At 35.5% G+C, this 24,262-nt stretch overlaps 1 protein-coding gene across 14 annotated transcripts in view; it reads right to left on the bottom strand.

Moving 5' to 3' along the window:
- Positions 1-24,262, bottom strand: part of COL25A1 (collagen type XXV alpha 1 chain) — a 523,210-nt gene that overhangs the window by 153,533 nt on the left and 345,415 nt on the right. For all 14 annotated transcript variants that reach the window (XM_037731778.1, XM_017509228.2, XM_037731776.1 and 11 more), the window contains exons 5-6: positions 19,648-19,674; positions 19,478-19,504 (exon numbers count right to left, since the gene is read on the bottom strand). In XM_037731778.1, the coding sequence (XP_037587706.1) occupies positions 19,478-19,504; positions 19,648-19,674 (54 nt within the window). The remainder of the gene's footprint in view (positions 1-19,477; positions 19,505-19,647; positions 19,675-24,262) is intronic.

Raw genomic sequence — 24,262 nt, forward strand, 5'->3', positions numbered from 1 at the left:
CACTTTGATTAATGTTTACCTTCTGCACATTATCCCCTAAGGAGGACATAGAAGCATGTATACAGAACCAGGACAGCAAGAGGGCAAAAACTGTTCACATGAGGAATGGATGAAGGAGATGGGGCTGGAGCAGGAGAAGATGACATAGGACATGAGAGGTATTTTAAACTGGCTGAAAACTGAAGGGAGAGCACAGAGCAGAACCACCACCACCACCACCACCACAGGGTGTATTCAGTTTAGGCTGGGTCATCACTGTCAAAGAATGTAACCAATAACGGAAGAGCTTTAAGGTTCATTTCACCCATGAGCTTCAGTGTTTTTATGAACCACTGAAGGGCAGTCATGTGAAAGAATAATTAGTTCAGAAGACAGGACTGAAACTAAATGTATAGGAAGTAGAGAATGGTAGATGTTGAGTCAAAAGAAGGAACAATAAATATTTGTTGAATGAATGATTTTAAGTTGATAAATTTATATATTAATATATACTTTGTAATCTTAGAACTGTCTTAACAGATACTTTGTAATCTCAGAACTGTCTATGATTAGAATAGCCTGCTTTTTAAAAGAATGAATTCCTTGTCACTGGAAATGTTTGAATCAAACTCAGCTTAGGATACCCTATAGAAGTTTTTAGGCAATTAGCTGGCAGGGCCAATTGCCCAAATGGGTGAAATGGGTTTATTTTGCAGTTATAAGAAAAAGTTTGATGAGGCAACAAGTGAGTTTCTCTTACCTATATTATCTTCCCCCTCACCACTCTTAAAATGGGACAACTAACATTCATCTAGAAAGCTTTTCTGGCATTGCCAAAGAATTTTTAATTCTAATAAAAAGCAAAATGTGACATCCTATATTATCCAATAATTTAAAACACTGTAAGAAAAAAAATTCAGATGGATTCAGCTTTTTCCCATAAAAGGAAATATAATCTACCATATAGGATTCTATTTATGTCATATTTTTTATTTTTTAACCTTTGGACCATCTCGTTAAATTCTGTATTTATTGCACTCCGAGAATTAACTTTTAATTTATTTTTGTATCAAGGTGGACACAAAGAAAAAATAACCAAATAATACTGATCCAAATCACTTATTCCTCTTAAGATTTGTCAATACAACCATAAGGGGCAACTCCAAACAATTCATGAACTTGTTTTTCATTGGTGCCTCAACAGGACAATTTTGTTAGAAATATTTATAAGGGAGAATGTTTCATTAACCCAACTCTACAAACAAAACCAAGAAAACATATACAATAACTGAAAACATGAGTGTTTCTAGAAGCATACTGACTAGTATTAAAAATGAAATTATTTGAGTCCAACAATGAAAACATATGCAACTCAATATAATACGATTCTAAATATCTATGACCTTCAGCTATGACCTATATAAGACATTTAAGCTAGATCATCTTAGGTAATAAACAAAAGTATTTTTTTTAAAAAACCTCTAGGAAATTCTGAAATTTAGAGCCACATTTTCCTTAAACAAGTGGCTCTGAAATTCTTCCCTTCAAAGTCTCCTATGTTTCTAATTTTAAACATACACAATTAAAAGACTAAAATTCATCTTTTTAATATTATTTACATGTTACTTAATTAGTTATTCTATCTACAACTGTGCTAACTTTCTAAAAATTTTGTTATTCAATATTTATATTTTATAAATCGTATAGTTTATATTTTAAACAAAAACAATCTTGAAGATAACATAAATTCTGTTGGAATCTTGATGTAAAACTACCAAGTTTGAACTATACTAATTTTAATCTTTGAGTAGACTTAGTATACTAATAAAACAAATTTCACAGTACCACAAACTAAAAACCATCAGTATAAAAATGATTTTATATGCTGTTAAAACAAACAGTGTGTAAATGATGCTAAAGGTACTATTATAGCCCTTTTTTCTAGAAAGTAAACAATTCATAGTTAATTGTTTTGTGATCTATGTGTTTATATATTTTGATGGACTTTGTCATCATAACATCAAAAGCAAAATAATGTTAATATCTAATCCAGGTATTGCAAACTCCAATGTCAAGAGAAACTGTACACATATGTAAATAAATGGAATGGGTTGGGTGTCACCAGGTATAATCCAAAATGTATATGCAACTAAAGCAGACAGACTCCATTCAGCTTCAGCCCACCTTCCTCATAAAGGAAGGTAAACTCAGTGGGGCCAGCTCTTCAAATTTCTCAAGAGAAATTTTTAAATAAGATTTATATGAAATTGCCCAATATTAGCAACTAATCTACAAAAGAAAAATAAAATGTATCTACCACCAAAATCTGGTTCACAAGCTACCAGTGTGCAGTCTCTAATCTGCTCCTTTGTGAATTACTAAAGTATAGAAGGAAGATTGTGCCAAATAGTTTCATATTTCAATAACAAGAAAAAATAAAGACATTGAATTTCTTTTCCCTACTACAACCAAAGGTGTTAGTCTCTATTCTAAAAAGAAATTCCATATAAGTTGTGACAGTTTCTCAAACTACAACCCTGTTGGCACATTCCATTACATTTGACACATTCTAAAACTCTTGACTTACTGTAACAGTTACAATATAAGATTCTGGGTAGATACAATGCTGAAACTTTGCATTCTTCTCTGACATATTTTATTAGAAGTACATGGCTCCAAAGTGGAAGTAATACCACAGACCAGTATAGAGTTACAGCATTAACATTCAACATTATACTGGTGACATAGCAAGCTTTCTCCAATTCAATTTTGTTTGACTTTTCTGCCTAAAAATGTAAAATGAAGGGTGAAGTTGTAAATCTCTACATTAGCTTTCTGGACAAATCCAAAAAGTCTAATAGATCTCCAGATATTCCCCTCTTCTGGAAACTCCTCAAAATTCATTTCCTTTTAAAATTTTTTTTAGAATAATTGCAAATGACTACCAAACAAAAAGTTGCAAGAGTGAAAAGTAATTTTGTACTGAACAAAAAAGGCAACAAAAGTAGAATGGCTTTATAATGTTGTATTCTAGAGTTTCCTAGCGTACAAGATCCTTTAGAAATTTCACTTTGTCAACATAGAAATAACGCATTTATCTATGACAGAAAAATGAAATAATACATGCAGTGGGGTAAAGCTCTTAACATAAACATAGTTATCAATTTGGCAGAAAAAGAAAAAGAGATTGTTCAAACACAATATATTCCTTACTATTGTTTTCATCATCAAAATTATGGTGATTGTCAAATATATTATACATTTTTTAAACAACAAAGATATACCACCACAGAAATGTAAAAACATTAATAAAAATGGTTAAATTGTAGCTAGTGGTTTTCTACCATATCATGCATATATGCTATGTTAACAAAGACAAAATACAGTAATTTTTGATTTTCAAAACATCAGATCAAACTATGCCAGTGGTTTAAAATCTTTTCAATGCTGTGTTTTTTCAGTTAGCAGCTGAATGCACTAACCAATTGCGCCAGAGACAGGTCAATGCTGTGTTCTTAAATCACAGTTCAGTAGAATCAAAATAAACTGAGGATAGGGAAGAATCAAGGCTGAAAAATTACAAAGTGCTGCTATAACTTATATTAAATTCAAGCACTATCTTAGAGCCCCCTTTATATCTAAAAGTTTACATTCCTAAAGGGAAGTTTTGGTGCTGGCATTCTAGAACTGTTTGAATTTCCTCAATTACTACAAAACAGAAAGAAAAACATGTATCTAAAAAAGTCATCTGTCTCCTGAATTAGTCTCCAAATTTTCTCTAAAATTGAAGTCAAGGTAAACATTTGTATCGCAAGATTATCTTGAAAACATGTAGACTCTATTTGGAAGTCAGAGCCAGTTTCTGATGTGATCATCAAAAACTTCCACTGTGCTTGCTTCCATCTCACTTCGCAAAGAAATGTTAAAAATTATTTCCTTGCATGTTAAGGTATGCAAGACGAAATGTTTAGCACTAAATTATTGTTAATTTACATTCTCTTTAATCCTGAAATGCTACACTGAATAGAAAAATACTTTTAAAAAAACAATTAATTAGAAGATGAGGAGCTTAAGAATCTTTGTGCAGAAAGCTAAGGATGATATATCAAGTTAATCTAAAAAGCTTTATAGATTGCTTTGAACATTTACCTATTTTTTCTTAATAGTAGTTAGAGTATAAACTGCAATAAGTTCACATTTGTGCATGTTTAGATCTTGTATATGTGAAGACTCTGTACTTATCAACAACTGCTTCATAAAGACATTATTGGTGAGTATAAATATGAGTATTGATACACAGAGGTGTGTATGAAATATACCTACAGATAGACTAATTACTGTCAGTGAGAACTGCAATACATTCAAAAACTAGCATATGGAATGAGATGCAGTACAATATTTTAAACAATTGGCTATAAAAGGCAAGTGTTTGATAATTCTTTTATTTTTATTTAACTTTTAAATTTTTTTATTTTTTTAATTGTACTTTAGGTTCTGGGGTACATGTGTAGATCATGCAGGATTGTTGCTTAGGTACATACATGGCAATGTGGTTTGCTGCCTCCATCCCCCCATCACCTATATCTGGCATTTCTTCCCATTTATCTCTCCCTGACCTCCCCGCCCCTACCGCTGTCCCTCCCTTGGCCCCCCACAACAGACCCCAGTGTGTGATGCTCCCCTCCCTATCTCCATATGTTCTCATTGTTCAACACCCGCCTATGAGTGAGAACATGCAGTGTTTGATTTTCTGTTCTTGTGTCAGTTTGCTGAGAATGATGGTTTTCAGATTTATCCATGTCCCTACAAAGGACACAAACTCATCATTTTTTATGGCTGCATAGTATTCCATGGTGTATATGTGCCACATTTTCCTTGTCCAGTCTATCATCAGTGGGCACTTGGGTCGGTTCCAGGTCTTTGCTATTGTAAACAGTGCTACAGTGAACATTTGTGTGCATGTGTCTTTACAATAGAACGATTTATAATCCTTTGGATATATACCCAGTGAGGGGATTGCTCGGTCAAATGGAATTTCTATTTCTAGGTCCTTGAGGAAGCGCCACACTGTCTTCCACAATGGTTGAACTAGTTTACACTCACACCAACAGTGTAAAGTGCTCCTATTTCTCCACATCCTCTTCAGCTTCTGTTGTGTCCAGATTTTTTAATGATCGCCACTCTAACTGGCATGAGATGGTATCTCAATGTGGTTTGATTTGCATTTCTCCAATAATTAGTGATGATGAGCATTTTTTCATGTGTTTGTTGGCCTCATACATGTCTTCTTTTGAAAAGTGTCTGTTCATATCCTTCACCCACTTTTGGATGGGCTTGTTTTTTTCTTGTAAATCTGTTTTAATTCCTTGTAGATTCTGGATATTAGCCCTTTGTCAGATGGGTAGATTGCAAAAATTTTTTCCCATTCTGTTGGTTGCCAATTCACTCTAATGATTGTTTCTTTTGCAATACAGAAGCTCTGGAGTTTAATCAGGTCCCATTTGTCTATTTTGGCTTTTGTTGCCAATGCTTTTGGTGTTTTGGTCACGAAGTCCTTGCCTATGCCTATGTCCTGAATGGTTTTGCCTAGGTTTTCTTCTAGGGATTTTATGGTAGTAGGTCTTATGTTTAAGTCTTTAATCCATCTGGAGTTAATTTTAGTGTAAGGTGTCAGGAAGGGGTCCAGTTTCTGCTTTCTGCACGTGGCTAGCCAGTTTTCCCAACACCATTTATTAAACAGGAAATCCTTTCCCCATTGTTTGTTTTTGTGAGGTTTGTCAAAGATCAGATGGTTGTAGATGTGTGGCATTGCTTCTGAGGCCTCTGGTCTGTTCCATTGGTCTACATCTCTGTTTTGGTACCAGTACCATGCTGTTTTGATTACTGTAGCCTCATAGTATAGTTTGAAATCAGGTAGCATGATGCCTCCGGCTTTGTTCTTTTTGCTTAGGATTGTTTTGGCTATGCAGGCTCTCTTTTTAATTCTTATTTTTATTTATTTTTTTTTGACACATAGTCTTGCTCTGTCACCAGGCTGGAATAGAGCAGTGGCACAACCTTTGCTCACTGCAACCTCTATCTCCTGGGTTCAAGTGATTCCCCTGCCTCAGCATCCTGAGTAGCTAGGACTACAGGTGCATGCCACCACACCTGGCTAGTTTTTTGTATTTTAGTAAAAACAGGGTTTCACCATGTTGGCCAGGATGGTCTCGATCTCCTGACCTTGTGATCCACCTGCCTCAGCTTCCCAAAGTGCTGGGATTACAGGCTTGAGCCATTGCATCCAGCCAGTAATTCTTAATATAAGAAGCAATTCATAAATCTTGTAGAAGACAATCCAAAATGTATAATTTCAACTGTCTTTTGCAAGATTTGCAACTTAGTTTTCAGTGGCATATGATTACAGCATATACAACTTCAAACTAAGGCACATCTCAGAAGATTCTCCTGTTCTGTTCTGTTCCGTTCCATTCTGTTCTGTTCTGTGTTTGGACATCACTCCCTCAGTCACTTCCTTCATTCTGTACTTCCTACCGCACCAGGAGAATTTCCCTTTAGCCGTCCCAGAAATATCACAAAGTGATGGCTTCCTCTCAATGATGACAAGGTCAAGATTTTGGCAAGAAATTTCAAGGTTGGGCCACAATTTAAATAGTCTAGCTAAATAAATTAACTCAACCTCTAAAAACAAGCCTGATGAAAGGTCAAAGGAATAAAAATATTTTTGAAAACAATTGAATGTATTCTTAATTAAAAATGTTATTGTATCTCCCTTAGATTTTTCTTCCCCTGCAGTAAACAGAATTTTCAGGCTAATATGTTCTTTTGAAGACATGGCAAATGAGACAGGAATTGCCACCTGTTGTTCCCTTGTCCTTCCTAAGGTTACAGTTAGTCCCTGCCATTGCCCATTGCATCCCATGGGCTTCAAGCCAGGACTGCACTCTCACTCTGCCATGGGAATTTGTCTCTCTTCTTGTTTTCCCACCACCATTTCTCTCTCTTAATTCTTCATTATAAGGAATTACTGTAGGCCTGAAGCTGACTAAAATATATGTACTGGAAAGAGTGTCCTATGTCAGTAGTTCTTTGATGTTTTGGAATGCTACACCAGAGGTTTTTGATACTACCTTTCTATCACTGACTCTTGTCAACTAGATTCATGCTAAATTCACAAGCTTATAAAGCATGATAAGAATGCCCAGAAGTTTTCTTGGTATGTGGAACTGTAAAAACAACAGTATTGTTATTATTATTATTACTATTTGTCTCTCTCTGTTTATGTTAAATAATTCATATGTGCTAATAAAAACCCACTAGAGATCAATAAAGGTCTCTCTGAATGTCGACATTTTTCACGCAAAGTTCAACTGGCTTCTAAGAGATAAAAAGCAAAGCTTCCTCACTCCTCCAAAGTCACTGTAGAATTACACTTGAAGTAGGACCTTGCAACTGACATCCTTTTCCTACAAAGCCAGTCTTGTTTGCCAATTGTGATTTACAGGCTGTGTCTGCTACAGGGAGCTGCTGGACACATTAGTGCAGGTATGCTTATGAAAGGATGCTGCTGTCTGGCATTAAATGACTTTCCAGAGACCCATCTCATTCAGACCTACAGGAACTGTTCTTCCTGAACATGATCTGTCAATGCATAAGCCATTATTCCATCAATTTTGAAGAGAAGAATCAAAAATATAATCCTGCCCTCTGGTCCCTCTGTAAATCCTGATACACCATTAAAATCTGCTGTTTTATACTTTCTGACTTCTATTTGGTTAATTCCCTTCAAATATTTCCAATCACAACTATAATTCTACATTTGGGAGTGATACAGAAATAATGGTGTTATGTAATAATGTTCAATTTTGTTAGTGTAAATTGTTTATAAATTGCTGTATTTTCTATCTGCAATATGTTCATTATTCATAGATATTACCAACTAAAGTAAAAATTGGACTTTTTTGTCCATTTCAAATACAGGTTTTAGTATATTTACTAAAAGCCTTACATTCTCTATATAATATTGAGAATAGCCAAGTCAAAATCAACCTTCATATTTATATCATATGCTTCCATTGTAGGCAGTAGTGTAACTCATAGCTCTACATTACATGAATCAATAAATCTAAAAATCTTATATTTGGATTCAAGTATAAATAAGCTTACTTAAATATAAGACAGAGAATAAAACCTTCTGTAAAATGTTTGAGAAAGGACCATTAATATATTTACTTACCAAGGAAGTCTTTAAATTATTTAGCCAATATTTTATAAAAAGCAGTACTTGTAAAAATTAAAACAAAAGAAATCTAAATGAAATAATATTAAATATATATACCCAAATAAATTCTCTTTCAACTAAAATATGCCATTCCACTTAATTTCAAAAAAAAAATGTGAAATAGTGTCCCTAAGCCTGAAAAGATGACGAGGCATAAATCCAGGGATAAATGTCACATGAATAAGTAAGAAGAATATTGTAGTTTACATAAATGATTAACACAAAAGTGTAGACAAATGAAATCTCTTTACTCCATAAAATGGAATAAAATAATGATTTACATATGAAGGCCACTGTACTCAAAAAACAAAAAGGAAATCCAATGGTTATTTAAACTGGTTGTATTATCTTCCAGAATTTCTTGTCAGAGAATGTGCTTAGGATTGGATTTTGGCTTTGGTTTTGGTTTTTGTATATCTGTGGTCACTAGAATTTTCAGTTAAAGGCTCACATATCAGGCATTCCACTACTAGACTATTTTACATACCGAAGCATTTTGCAAAATGTTCCTTCTTACTTTCAATTCTTTTGTATAAAAGTTTACCCAACTGGATTGCTGTATTTATTCAGTAGGGATAGATTTACTTACATAACCTTTTACATTAAAGACATATATACAAGATTTAAAGTGACATAAAATAGGTTGAGCCATTATTCCTCATCCTTTCCAAATCTCTTTTTTTTTTCAATATTTGATGATCCCAGCCATTCAACCACTAACTCTGAAATAAAATTTACAACACTGAATTCCAAGGAAATATTGTCAATGTATCTACCAGTGCTTGTAAAAAATAACTTATTTTCTAAATTGACCCACATTAGGACATTTATAAATATTCCTGGGTTCAGTTCAACACAACTTTTCAGTGGTTCGAAATATGACAGAGAACATTCAAAAGAGAACTCTGATTAGAAAATATAACAAGAACATTTGAAAATCATAATGAGCTTACTGCTTCCATGCCAGCTTCTGAATCTGGAAAGTGTTAAAATAATTTTCTCATAATTTATTTCTTTCCATTGTATTATATCCATTCCCTTTTCTCAGGCAATATATTCAGTACCCAATGAGTAGTATATTCATTAAGGCTACAGAGAAAGGCAAGGGTTAAATAAATAAGAACATCAAATTAATATCCAGGCCTAAATGTTTTAGCAGAGCCAAAAAATCTGTTTAATCATTCAAGTCAACAAAGGTTAAGATAATAAAATAAACTTCTAAATGCTTTCCTTTTCTGGAACCTAATCTGTCTTGCCAAAGATGTTTTTAAGATGCTATCAGTTTTGCATAGTCCCAGCTGTTATGAAAATTTACTTGAATACACTAGGAGGAGAAAGAAATTTTATGAAAATAGTGAAGCAGAGCTCCTGGGTGGCTTATTGAAACTGTGAGAGCTTAGGACTCATTTAAAACCAGCTGTTGCCTGATGATGTTGAGACCAATAACCACTCAGTCTCCTATTTATCAGGGCTCTGTGTTATTTGGCAAGGTGATGGTAACCAACTGATTAGAACATTAATATATAATCAAAAGATAACTTTATGATGTTTTTTCATTTTATTGCCTAAGTTTCATTAATAAACTTGCCACAATTTCAGAAAAACATAGTATTCCGTTTTAAAAACTCATTATTAAACACTAAAACAGCTTTGCTTATTTTTAAGGCTACGTTTTTAAGTCACTAAGATAGAGAAAAGAAATATGAGCCAATATCATCAAAGCCCTGGGTATCACTGTGATTCCAGGGTTTTGGTTCATGATGAGGGCAGAGGCCCTTATAAACTGGACAAACAAAAAGCCCTCTTTAATGATGAAGAAAGACAGTGGTAACAGTAGTGGGTGCAAATGACAACGCAAGAAGCATTAAAAGTCTTGAGACTTTTACAGTTGACACTGAGGTTCTGTTACTAATAAAGAAGTGAAGTTCAATTTTTTTGCAAAGAGAGATTTAGAATAAAAGTGGAATCAACAAAATAGCATTTAGGTTATGCAAACACAGCATTATGAAGAGCAGAAAACAAACTTCATCCATCTGGTTATCCTGAAGAAAAAAATTACTAATAGCAAATATAAGCAGGATCTTGAAATGCAATTTTCTTTAAAAAAAAATTTTTTTTAAGACTGGTGTGATAATATATACAATGTTCAAATAGGTGCTATTGAGTTGAGAAGTAAAACCTGTATTATAAACGGTAATTTGGTGTTCTTACAACTCTTGGAGGGTAGCCGACATTGCCCTGCCTCTCTTTGCTCCATATAGTGCCTTCTAAGGTATTACTCAGTGACATACAGATTCTAGGGTATTACTATGTGGTAATCACGCATTCACGCATTTTTGTGGGGGTATTACTACATGGCATTCATTCATTTGTTTTCTGTTGGGTCAGCAGTGCATGGATTGTATAAACTGAGTCTATCATAATTGCAAAGAAAAAAAATCCACCTATTTGTGTTTGTGTTCCCCAGCTTTTTCAATATTATTCATAGAGGCATGGGATTTTCAAGTTGAAAGGGTTCCTAACAGCCATCTGGAGGCAGCTTGATATTGTGGAAAAAGAGCAGTATTTGAAATTGGTGTGAGTCCAAACACTGTCTTTTGGTAAATGTATGTGAAAGAATTTGAAAAAGTCACTCAATCCTCATCAGAAAATAAATAAATAAATAAAAAAGGTTGGCTGTGCGCAGTGGCTCGCACCTGTAATACCAGCACTTAGGGTGGCTGAGGTAGGCAGATCACTTGAGTCCAGGAGTTCATGACCAGCCTGGGAAACATGATAAAACCTTGTCTCTACTAAAAATACAAAATATAGCTGGGCATGGTAGTGTGCACCTGTATTCCCAGCTATTTGGGGGACTGAGGCAGGGATCACCTGAGCCTTGGGAGGTTGAGGCTGCAGTGAGCCATGATTGTGCCAATGCATTTCAGCCTGGGCAACAGAGTGAAACCCTGTCTCAAAACAAAAGAAAGAAAAAAAATGAAAAGAAAAGAGAAAAAAAAGAAAAGAAAAAAGGGAAGGAAAGAAGGAAGGGAAGGAGGGAGGAAGGGAAGGGAAGGGAAAGAGAGAGAAAGGTCATATTAATATGTGTTTACCTACTTTCAGAATTACTTTAGAGGATAAATGATAGAATATATGGAAAATGTAATCTGTAAATACCTAGGTTCAAATTCTGGTTCTGCCACTGACGATTCTGGACAAAATATTTAAATTTTCTAAGTCTTGGGTTTCCTCATCCATTAAATGAGAATAATAAAAGTAAGTATTTCATAGGGTTGTTGAAATAAAGTGTGATGTCATAGAGTGATTGGCAGATTTTAGGAATGTAATAAAAGTATTTATCCTTATTGTCATTATTTCAAACATAGATATTTCTGTCACACCTATCATTTCACACTAATGTTGATGATTTGTAACAACTACCTTATTGATATGGAAGCAGTCTTGTTCACTGAAAACAGCACTAACTAGAAGCTGAGAAAGTCAGGTTTGAATCCCATTTCTACCACTTACAAATTGTGTCAACTTGGGCAAGTTACTTTACCCCATATTCCTCGTACAAAATATCAGAAGAATAATCAGGTATGGTTTGTTGAGAGCTTATTACAGATTTTTATATATTACTTTATTAATCCTGATCATAATCACAGAGATAGTGATAGAGTTGGAATTTGATTCCTGTCCAGCCTGACTTGAGCCCACATCAATAATCATTTCACTCGACTGCATACACTTTTCCAATTTTTCCTACCTGATAATCTAGCTCTCTGGACTATAGTAAGGCTTAGAGATGATGTGTGCAACTTACCTAGAAAAGTATCCAGCATGTTGTAAGACTAAGCTATCAACAATTGTAATTATTATGTGAGGTCTTATTTCCTAGTCCAGCTTTCTTATTCAACCTAGGAATCCCTGACAACTTCCGTATAGCAGGTCGTGCAATCTCTCCTTAAATACAAGGTAAAGTCATAGCCTCAAAACTTTGCAAGACAAAGCTATGAGGATGAAATAAAGAGAATCAATTATTTATCAATTTATCTATCCATGGTGACTGACAGTAAAGATAAAGTACTATCCCGACCCTAAGCCTAAAGGCCTAATGAAATGCAGTATTTGGAAAAATTAATTTAAGATTAGTGGCAAATCTGTAATGACATCTCCCCAAGAATCAAAGCAGGAAGTGCAATTCTTATGCAGGACACATTCATTTGTGGAAATGTAACACTCAGTGCCTCGTAGAATAAAACCAAATGACATTTCTGGTTGTTATATTATACCTAAAACTGTAGGCTTGAAATTGATTCAATGTATACTGAAAGAAAGTTAATGCTGAAAAGTTAGCCCACTTTCTCCTGCATTAAATCATATGCCATCAACTGTATTCAGAGACGGTCAACTTTCCTGCCATTTACCTTTTAACTTCTCACGATCTGACTTCCACTCTCACTACTTAACAAAATGCATTCTTTTAATAGCCCATGACTCCAAACAGCAAATCCAAAAGCTTTTTAAAGACCTCATCCCCGAGGCTCTCTTTTTATTGAGAACATTATATTGGCCACTCTTTTTTAAAAAAAAAAAATAGTTTTGTCTGTAGTGTTCACACATCTAACCTTCAGATGCTTCTAACTTTCAAATGTTCTCTGTTTTGCTGACATTCCTTCCTTCCTCATCCCATTCCTTAAATGTGGGTATTTTTAAAGACTGTATTCTAGGGCAGTACTCTTCTTACTCTTTTGCCCACCATTTTCCTAATTCTAGGATTTCAATTCTCCCTCCGTGATAGTTCAGCTACGTTAACGGTTACCTCCAGTTATGGCACTGCCTCGGTATTCTAGTCTCACGTTTCTGTTTGTTATGCTATTCCAATGAAATATCTCCCAAATTCAACATAATTAAAATCCATCTTTTCATTTATCCTTCCAACTTTCTTCTGACCTATTTTATTATGCATCAACCCAGAAACTTTAGCCCCGTCTTTATCTTCTTATTCAACTTCATCCCCTACATCCAATTAGCTTCAAGGCTTGTGTTGAATTTTCACCTGAGCATCTTTCCATTTCAATTACTGACCGCTTTTTTAAAAAACTTAACCTGACTACAACTCCACCCACTACAACTCTACCCAGGGTCACAGGTCCTCAATGTAAGTCCAATAGTGACAGAATCCATCTTTGAGCCTCTGCCTCAAGACTTCTCTGTCACCAAATGCTCCCCTATCAGTGTCAGCCCTGATTTCCCTCTTTGTCAATTCAGGTGTTTGCTTGGTGGCACTTGTGGTAAACCTTATTGGCTGGATAACCTAAATTCCCTTTCAGCCCTACTCCCCTTGTCCCTTTCAGCTTTTCGATGACTATGTGACCCAACCTAGCCAATGAGACATGACCAGAAGTCTGCTAAGAAGTTCATAGGGAAAAATTTGCCTTTTGGAGTCAGACCTTTCTCTCTCTATCCTTCCTGCTGATATACACCTAGATGCGATGGCTGAACTTGAAGCAGCCTTCTTGCAATCATGAGACAAAGGCTAAGAGATTCACAGGCTTAGTAACTTCATTGAATCAGTAGTAACACAATTGAGTTATATAAATAACACTATTAACTGCCTTCTTCAAACTTCTTCTTATGTGAGAAAAATAAACTCATATCCTAGCTTTCATGGTGAAATTGGAGCTTTTCTCCATATTTTGGTGGTCCCTTTGGAATCTCTTTCTTGGTTCATCAACTTATCACTCCCACCCCTCCCCTCTCCCTAATCTCCTGCTGAAATTCTTACGCTGACTCTGACCTTTCAACTCAGTATGTCTCCTTGTCTCCAGTGATACCTGATGTTTCAGGCTAAGTCAGTTCATCCTTTCCGCTTCTCTCTCCACTGAGGACTGGACATTTTCCTTATACCCTAGATTCTTATGACTTTGTCCTAAGTAAGTGACATAGTTTCCTGGTCTATTTGGTCACCCTGCTTCCAGTCTTTTCCAATTCTATTCTATAGTGGATACTACCATGTATACATATATATATGTATATATATGTATAAATATAATATATATACGTATATATGTATAAATATATATGTATGTATATATGTATAAATATATCTATGTATATATGTGTAAATATAATATATATACATATACATATATATGTATATATATAAATACAAAAAATAAATATATATATATATATTTTTTTTTAGCCTGAGTCTCACTCTGTCTGTCGCCCAGCCTGGAGTGCAATGGTGCGATCTCGGATCACCGCAACCTTTGCCTTCCAGGTTCAAGTGATTCTCTTGCCTCAGCCTCCAGAGTAGCTGGGATTATAGGCACCCACTACCACACCTGGCTAATCTTTGTATTTTTAGTGAAGACAGAGTTTCACCATGTTGGCCAGGTTGGTCTTGAACTCCTAACCTCAGGTGATCCGCCCACCTCAGCCTCCCAAAGTGCTGTGAGCCACCATGTCCAGCCTTCAAAATATTTTTATAAAGAACATTTGGTAAAAAGTACAGATAGTCTCAAAATAAGATAAGCAGAGATTACTCAAACTTCTCAATGGCTCTCTAATGACTACCATGCTAGACATTCAAAATGCTCCATAACATAACTTCAATCCAAAATTTTCAGTCTATATGACACAATTTTTTACTTAACCTATTTATTGGCAAATGGAATATTATTTTTGAGGGTCTTTTTTAAAACTTACTCCTTTTTTTGAGATGGAGTCTTGCTCTTTCACCAGGCTGAAGTGCAGTGGCAGGATGCCGGCTCAGTGCAACCTCTGTCTCCCAGATACAAGCGATTCTGCTGTCTCAGTCTCCTGAGTAGCCGGGACTACAGGTGCATGCTACTATGCCCAGCTAATTTTTTGGTTTTTTTTAGTAGAGATGGGGTTTCACCATGGCCAGATGGTCTCGATCTCCTGACCTCGTGATCTGCCTGCCTCGGCCTTCCAAAGTGCTGGGATTATAGGCATGAGCCACTGCACCCAGCCTTAAAATTTACTTTTAATTGACAAATACAAATTATACATATTTTGTTATACATGTATATGTTGCTTTGAAATATGTATACATCATGGAATGGCTATATCAGGCTAATTAACATTTGTATTACCTCACATTCTTATCTTTTTTGGTGAGAACACAATGTACTCTCAGCAATTTTCAAGAATACAATATATTGTTTTTAACTGTGGTCACCATGCTGTACAGCAGACCTCTTGAACTTATTCCTCTTAACGAACTGAAAGTTTGTATCCTTTGACTAATATCTCCCAAAACCCTTCCCCGCCAGCCCTGGGTCACCACCATTAAATGCTCTCCTCCTATGTATTCAACTTTCAAAAATTCCACATGTAAGTGAGATCATGCCGTTATTTATCTTTCTGTGCCTGCCTTATTTTACTTAACATAATGTCCTTTGGGTTCATCCAGGTTGTTGCAAATGACAAGATTCCCTTCTTTTTAAGGCTAAATAGTATTGCATTGTATATACCACATTTTCTTTAATCACAAATGGAATATTATTGTTTCTTAACTAAATCCTGCCATTGTCTACCTGGATAATATTGTTTATACTAGTTCCTCTTCCTGGAATGTGTAATGTTTTGCTCGTCACCATATCCTCTAAAAATTACCCATTTATCAAGTCCTAGCTCAAGTGTCACCTCTTCCACAGTTGCCAGTGCTCATTTAAAATGAAAGAATTTCACTTTTCTAGCACCTTTTGGTATATCTATTTGAAGCAGATAACATATAACCACACAGTTTCCTTATTCCGGTACTCATGAAATTATCAGCCTCTTGAAAGCCATAATGATATAATAATATTTTACCATACATTCAACAAATATTTACTGAATCTTCACTATTCCATGTGAAGGTGGTATGAACAAGACAGAGCAGAACCTTGCTTTCATGGAATATAGGATCTAAGGAGGGAGGGACTTTTTTTTTTTTTGGAGACGGAGTTTCGCTCTCGTTACCCAGGCTGGAGTGCAATGGCGCGATCTCGGCTCACCGCAACCTCCACCTCCTGGGTTCAAGCAATTCTCCTGCCTCAGCCTCCTGAGTAGCCGGGACTACAGACACGCGCCACCATGCCCAGCTAATTTTTTGTAGTTTTAATAGAGACAGGGTTTCACCATGTTGACCAGGATGGTCTCAATCTCTTGACCTCGTGATCCACCCGCCTCGGCCTCCCAAAGTGCTGGGATTACAGGCGTGAGCCACCGCGCCCGGCCCGAGGGACATATTTTATAGATAATGAGCAAGTGAATACCTGGACAAGATAGAATAATCTCTGGTTTAGATTGAGTAGTTAGACAAGTTCTCTCAGAGAAGGTGATATTTGAGATGAAATCTCAATGATAAGAAGAATCCAATCACAAGAAGACCAGAAGAGGGCAAATGAGAAGTTATTGAGTTGGGTGAAAGTGTAGTGTGTCTGAAAATCACATGGAGGACAGTATAGCCGGAGTGTCGCAGGTGGAGAGGAGACTAGTGTGAGATGAGCTGGTAGGGATGGGCAAGAGCTAAGCACAGTAGGTTGGATTTCATTCTAACGTTTTACACAGAAGTAACATGATCTAGTTTACAATGTAAAGTGATCTCTCTGCCTGCTGTGTAGGGTTATACAGGGTTAAGAGTGGAAATACAAAGATTAATTGGAAAACCACTGGAGTAATCAAGAACATGAAAGTAGGTTGAATTTGGTGGTTAGGAGAAGAGAGAAATAAGTGGACACATTTATTGTGTCTATAGGGTTAAGCATAGTATCTTAAAGATGGTAGCTGCTCAATATATACTGCTGAATATATGTCTAAGTGCTTAAAAATAGTCTCACATTCTTAATTTCTGTATGATCTTCAAGTTTTTCCTGCTTTGATTTACCTCTTATGGCTTAATTTATTCCCACTGGACACTTGGGGAATCAAAGAGATAAAACTTCCAAATATTCAAGGAAATGGTATAGGTCTCATTACGGAAATTCACCTAACTAAGAGCTGACATGATGGGGTTTGGAGTTCATATTGTTAATCATGGAAAGAAATAAACTATTGGAAACATGGTAAAAAAGCATAATTTAAAATCTGCAATAGGATGAAAATGGACAGGGTATTCAAATACAAAAATCTACATTTAAAAAAAGAGCCTTTGGTCATCATCAGCTAAAACACTGTGCCTAAATAGAGAATGTGGGTAAAATTAATTTTCATTAATTTTAATTGGAAATGTTTCCAGTTCTTACTTTTGATTTTTTTTCTAAATATAGAACCTTCATCTTACGATCTTGATATGATGAAGTTCCTAATTTGTAGCTAATACTATGTTACTCAGTGGTAATGTTTATAAAATTCTAAGAGCACTGAGTGAGGCCTGCTTGGAATCGGAGAAAAGACAGGCAAGTCAGTGGGTTCTTGTTCTCTTTCACCTGTATCTTCCAGGACATTTAGATTCATACCCATGAAGATTCATCCTTCATTAGGAATTCAATCCAAATTCCTTCAATACAAAGCAAAATACAGAGAAAAATGAGATCAGTTTTTGCCACTTTCCACCTGAAATGCTAAATGGGCTCTGAACTGAGTGAAACCTGGCCCCATTCAGTGTGAAAACTGGCTGAAATCTGTATGAAAGGCAGTCTGGGTTTGTCAAAGTAGTTCATGAACTTTGGCCAAACTTTCAAGGAAACTGGTCCAAGTCTTAGTTTGTAATGCAACACGAAACCAGGTGAATTTCAGATGGTTTCAGGTTTCATCTTGAAAATTTGGCCTAGCTTTATAATCAATCATCACTCTTTGTAATGATGAAAGCCAACACACCTTTTTGAAAATGAGGACTGCATGCACACTGATGACAGCTAAGCTGTGAACCACTCTTTACTTCCTTTGCCAAAAGAAGATTTCTCAGAATGGAAACAGTTTCCCTCTTACCTGGAAAGGGTAAATTGAGTGATTTTGATACTGCGTGTAGAAAGAAATGATTCTCGATATGAGGAGACATGTCATGTGAAATAATCACCACGTATAGACCAAATGGCTGTATTCTAATCACTTAAGGTTATGAGAGTTTTATTTTATTCATATCCATCACAGTTGATAATGTCGTGTTTAATCTCCTAAAATGAGCTTTCGGCTTGAAGCTAGTCATCAGCCAGAGTAACTGCCATGAGAAATAAAATGCTGTGAAGCATAATCAGTATTTCCATATGAAGAAGTGGCTGAAGAACAAAAGGGAAAGTATAAGAAATCATAGCATAACTTTTCTCTAAGAAACATGAGGAGATAATATGACTACAAACCTTTCAAGTTTGCATCAACTGCATCTTTTGCAAAAATATCTCTATGCAGTATAAATGCATTTAATAAGTAACTAAGTACAGTGAGTTTCACAGAAAGACCTACATAGTTTGTTTTCAACCTGAAAGTTCTAAATAAGCCTTTACACTGTAAAAAATTACTCTATTCAACCAAATACTTGCTTTTGTGCATAGTGACATGAGAAAATTGAGAGGTATGTTGAACGGAGCCACTACATCATTGAAACAGTATGTCTGAACATTTGGGTAATAAGGCACAGATGTGAAGTAGAGGACTTGGCACTACCAAGGTAACAACAAAGCATTCACCATTGTGTTATAATGGTTACAAGGGCCATATCTGAGAAGCTTAAAAGAATGTTCCCACCATCCTGAAATGCTAAATTGTATTACACCTTTTATCTGCTTAAAAATCTGTAAAAACTAGAAATTCAAATAAGTATTATTCAAACTTATGCCAAAGAACATATATGTAAAATGCATTGACAATTTTATCTATAAAAAACATATTTATGCAAGAGCACGTAAAGTTTAACGTAGCAAAAGGCCAAATTCAATAGAAATCCATATGGCCTCTATATTGCGAAACAATTCATGCAAATCTGAAGGACCCAATAGTCACTGGAAAGGTGGCTGCTGTTGATAATTGGAAGTGATTCTGACCCTTACTCAGTATGTCTAATTATTGCAGAATTTTCTATTTATAGGAATCAAGTAAAGATACTGCAACAGAATACATGCAATTAGTTAATTAGGTGTTTTCACTTACAAGAGGTATGGAATTTTTGCCAGCCATTACCGAATCATGTGGAACAAAGGCAAGTATGAAGCTGGGCTAGTTTCATTCAATAAACTTGCATTTAGAAACTAAGTTTCTGCCCAGGATAGGTAGAGCACAACTTACCCGAGGTCCCTGATCACCTTGTTCTCCCTGTAGAATAGAACGGTGAGATGACAATTTTAGCTAAAATGTATACATAAGGTTCCTTAAAAAGATCAAAATGTAATACAGTATAGCTCATGCCAATATGGATCTCCACTAACTTTATTTATTTCTGCTATGCATTTTCCTACCTTGTCACCTTTAGGACCAGGAGGGCCCTGAAAAAAAAGAGAAAAAAAAAATTAATAAAAAGAAAAGATCTTGTAAACTGAATAGATCAGCCACATTAATGGAAAGATTCATTCAAAGAATACATAGATAGCTGTCAATGAGGTTTCTCAAGAAATTTTAGTTTCTAAACTATAATCATATTCGAATGTGAAACATATAACCATATATGTTTGTGCATATATACCTGCATATATCATGTCATAAGTACATAATGTGCTAAATAAATTTTCACAAATTCAACATATGTATGCAAGTAGAACCCAGTTAAAGAAAGCGAACATTGCCCGCAAGTTAGAAGCTCCTGTTGGAATATTTCCTTGTCACTACCCTCTACCAATAGTAACTTCTATTCTGATCTCTGACAATATAGATTAGCTTGCCTGTTTTTGTACTTTATGGACATAAACTCACAGAGTCTGGCCGCTTTTGCTTAATTAGTGTGAAATTCATCCATAATTTTGGGTGTAGTTGTAGATTGCTCTTACTGCTTTATGATACTCCATTGTATGATTATATCATCATTTATTTATTCATTCTACTATTGGCAGTCATTCGTTTCCAGGAGTTTCTAGGTCTTGACTATTATAAAAATACTGCTATGGCCAGGCACAGTGGCTCACGCCTGTAATCCCAGCACTTAGGGAGGCCAAGGTGGGTGGATCACCTAAGGTCAGGAGTTCAACATCAGCCTGGCCAATATGGTGAAACCCCATCTCTACTAAAAATACAAAAATTAGCTGGAAGTGGTGGTGGACACCTGTGATCCCAGCTACTTGAGAGGCTGAGACAGGAGAATCACTTGAACTCGGGAGGCAGAGGTTGCAGCGAGCTATTACGTCACTACACTACAGCCTGGGCAACAGAGCAAGACTCCCAAAAAAAAAGTGCTATGAACACAGTAATTCATGTCCTTTGTGAAAAATTACATGCATTTCTGTTGGATGTATATCCAGAAAAGGAACTGTTAGGTTATAGATTATACATATGCTCAGTTTTAGTAGATGCTGCCAAATGGTTTTTCAAAGCGATTCTTACAATTTAAGCCACATCAGCAATGTATGGAATTAAGTTGCCCCATATCACTAATATTTGATATTTTCTATCTTTTTAATTTTAGGCATTCTCGTAGAGATATGGTAATCTCACATCATGTTTTAATATGTATTTCCCCAGTGATTAGTAAATTGAACCCCCTTTTAATACATGTATTGGCCCTTTTTGCATCCTTTTTCATAAAGTGTCTCTTTATACCTTTTGCCCTTGGCTTACTGAATTGTCCTGTTGATTTGCTGGAGTTCTTTATCTATTGTATATTATACATTGTACATATGTATATAGGTAGATGTAGAGTTATTTATACATTTTTGAATGAGTCTTTTGTCAGATATATTTACTGTAAATATATTTTCCCACTTTGTTTACTGCCTTTACATTCTCTTAGAGGTGTTTTTGATGAATACCTCTGAGTTCTTAATTTTAAGAAACCTCAATTTAACACTTTTTATTCTTTATAGTTGTCCCTTTTTATATTCTACTTAAGAAATCTTTGCCTACTTCAGTGTCATAAATAGGGCTTTCTATGTTTATTTTAAAAGCTAAAAGCTTTATTATTTTATCTTTCATATTTAAATCTGAATTTATTAAGAATTGATTTTGTAAATGATGTGAGGTAAAAGTCAAGATGCTTTTTAAAAATGTGAATATCAAATTAACCAAACAACATTTCTTGAAAATGTATCTTTTCCCCATTATATACATTATTACCTTTGTCATAAGTTAAGTGACCCTATATATGTGGCTCTTTACAGGAATTTCTTTTTTGGGGGACAGCTGCCTATTCCTGAGCCTCATTGAGAGTTTCTTTACCTTCAGACAGAAATACTAGCAGGAAATACCAATTCTAGAGGCACTGGTTATGTTATGTTATCTTTTCTAGCTCTTAAAGATAAAGTCATGTGCCCACTTGAGGAGTTGGAGCATTTTGGAGTCACTTTCTATCTCTGATCTCCATTTTCAGCAGGGCTGGGGAACAAGGACAAGGCTAGACAGAAAACAGGCCCAGATTCTAGCACAGTACCCCATCCTAGGTGCCAGTAGAGACTGCTATGTCACTGCAGGTGGGAATGTACCAATGCTCCACCTTCTAAAACATTTCCTCCTGCTAAGTACCAGCTACAGAGAACTGCACCAGATTCCCATTCTCAGTGTGGCCCTCTGGTAACAGCTGTGAAATTATCATAAAATCAGTAATAACCACATCATGCCCTATACTTTATATCTTTTACCATCAACAAAAAAACTTTTTCACCTGTTGCATTCAATCTTTTCCACAATCCAATGAGGAAAGTATTATGATAATCCTTTCATAGATGCCAAAATGAAACTCAAAGCTTATCAGTATTAGGCTTCTTGTGAGTTAGCCAGGACTTCAACCCAGTATATGTGACTTTAAATGTAGAGGTTTTGACACAAAGTATTGGAATCCAGCTCTGGACCTAAATTCTCAGAAAGAGGGATACCTATCTGGTGGCTGCCTTCAACAGGGCCATCTAAAATGCTTCCCCACTACATTTCCACAGTGTCATAGACACTGGTCCCAACGTCTCAAGTTCAAAATGAGAGAAAGAGGAATTGAGGAGGAGTGGGGGCAGGGAGGGACCAAGATGATGGAATCAGCTTTATAAAACCTTTTTATCTCTTACCCCACAAATCATTTTGCCATTTAAAAGAAGAGAAAAAATTATTTTTGTTTTCAATAAATGTTTAACGTTCTTATTGTTTTCAGTGAATCAAGTAATGATGAGTGAGTACAATCAGAAAATTAAGTTTAAAGACTTTATTCAATTATTTTTAACCATGCAAAATGCTTGCTAAGGTTATTCAAGTAGGCTTTTATTTGTGGTGGGGCAGATGAAAGCCAAAGTGAAGAATAATGAGAGGGTATCTATTACCAAATTTTAAAAATACAATTGAGGTTCTAGTCTTGATTTAAGTAGCACGTTAGTTAACTTTATTTTGATTTTTACACTCATTTGTTGAATGTGTATAGAGCGTGGCAACATTGTAAGCACTGGTAGGATATATATGGTGGGAAAGGCTGATTTAGAAAGACATGGTCCCTGTACCTGAGAAGCTAAATAGCCTAATGCTGCAGGCAAACAGTTTCCATTTACTAGCATTAAGAAACAATGACCTCTAGAAAATCCAGCTACATCAAGATCAACTGCTACTATGGATGCTGCCCCAGCCTCCATATCCACCTCCTTTCCCGGTTCTCTTTAAACCTTTGTTTGCTTTTGCCAATGAGATTTCAGAGGCCACATCACTCATAGTACCAGTCCTCTAAAGGCACCTTGTTAGGTTACACAGCATTTTTAAGGACAAAGTTTTGTGAAGTTATTTGACAATGAGAAACAGAGACAACGCTTTTCCTCAAAGTCCAAGTACTCATGCCAAATCCACGTGTCAACTAGAACTCTTTAGCCAGCTTGCCCTGAGCAAGGATGCTTAACACATGAACACATGAAAATTTGAATTCACAATTGAGCAATAAATATTGCTGCCTCAAAAGAGAGTGTTTCCGAGCAGACAGCATGGCGTCCTGGCACCTGCCAGCTTAGGACAGAAGCAAAGCCGAGGTCAACCTCCACGCACAGCTGCAGTGGCTGCTTCGGACACTCCAGCCCCCACTTGTGCACTTGGGATTAACAGCAGGTGTTTCTTCTGCTCTAACTGAAATCCCACTCTTCCTTCCGAATTGAACCCTCTTCAAGCACTGAAAATATGTATTGAATTTGCAGAACAAAGTGGGCTACCTTAGTAAATATAGATGGTGTAATATTTCCAAAATTTAGAAGCCATGCTTCATTTCTAAGTTAAAAAATTACAAATGAAAGAAAGGTTTATTTGATCATTATCCTTTAAAATTAAAATTGGGATATGAATTTTTTTATCTTTAGCATTAAAAAAAAGCTAACTAGTATTAACTAAAGGATAGGCAGCAATACAAATTAATGGCTATTTGAATTACAAAGTATTTTTAATGGCACATTGCTATTTCCAACTAAACCAAGCTTAAAAATCTAATATTTAGTAGACACATTTATTTTTCAGGTAACAACAGTATCAATGTTTAGGTGGTAACTATTTGAAGATAAAACTTTGTTGCTCTAAGAAGGTTAGGGTAAATGGAAAGGAAGGATGGTAAAATTAGCAGTCATAGGGAAGTGAATAGGGAGTCACAGCTTTATAGAAGGCTCTTTCAGGGACTCGACCTGGTTTAATCCAGAATCTAAGAGTCAGATCTTTTATAGGGCCTATTTTAATAAATAAGTAGGAATATTTGAAATAATCTTCTGAATTAGTTTTATGTAATTAAATAATTAAATAAGTAGGAATTAATAAGTAGGAATGAAATAAGTAGGAATAAATAAGTAGGAATTAAATAAGTAGGAACATTTGAAATAATCTTTTGAATTAGTTTTACGAAATTAGTTTTATGTAATTTAATCCTAAGGTTAATTACATAAATAAGAACGTAAGGGTGCTAATAAAGTTTTTATTCATTAGTGTTGT

Source organism: Cebus imitator, unplaced genomic scaffold (genome assembly GCF_001604975.1).
Source record: "Cebus imitator isolate Cc_AM_T3 unplaced genomic scaffold, Cebus_imitator-1.0 Scaffold17, whole genome shotgun sequence".
In the NCBI taxonomy this organism is placed as follows: Eukaryota; Metazoa; Chordata; class Mammalia; order Primates; family Cebidae; genus Cebus; species Cebus imitator.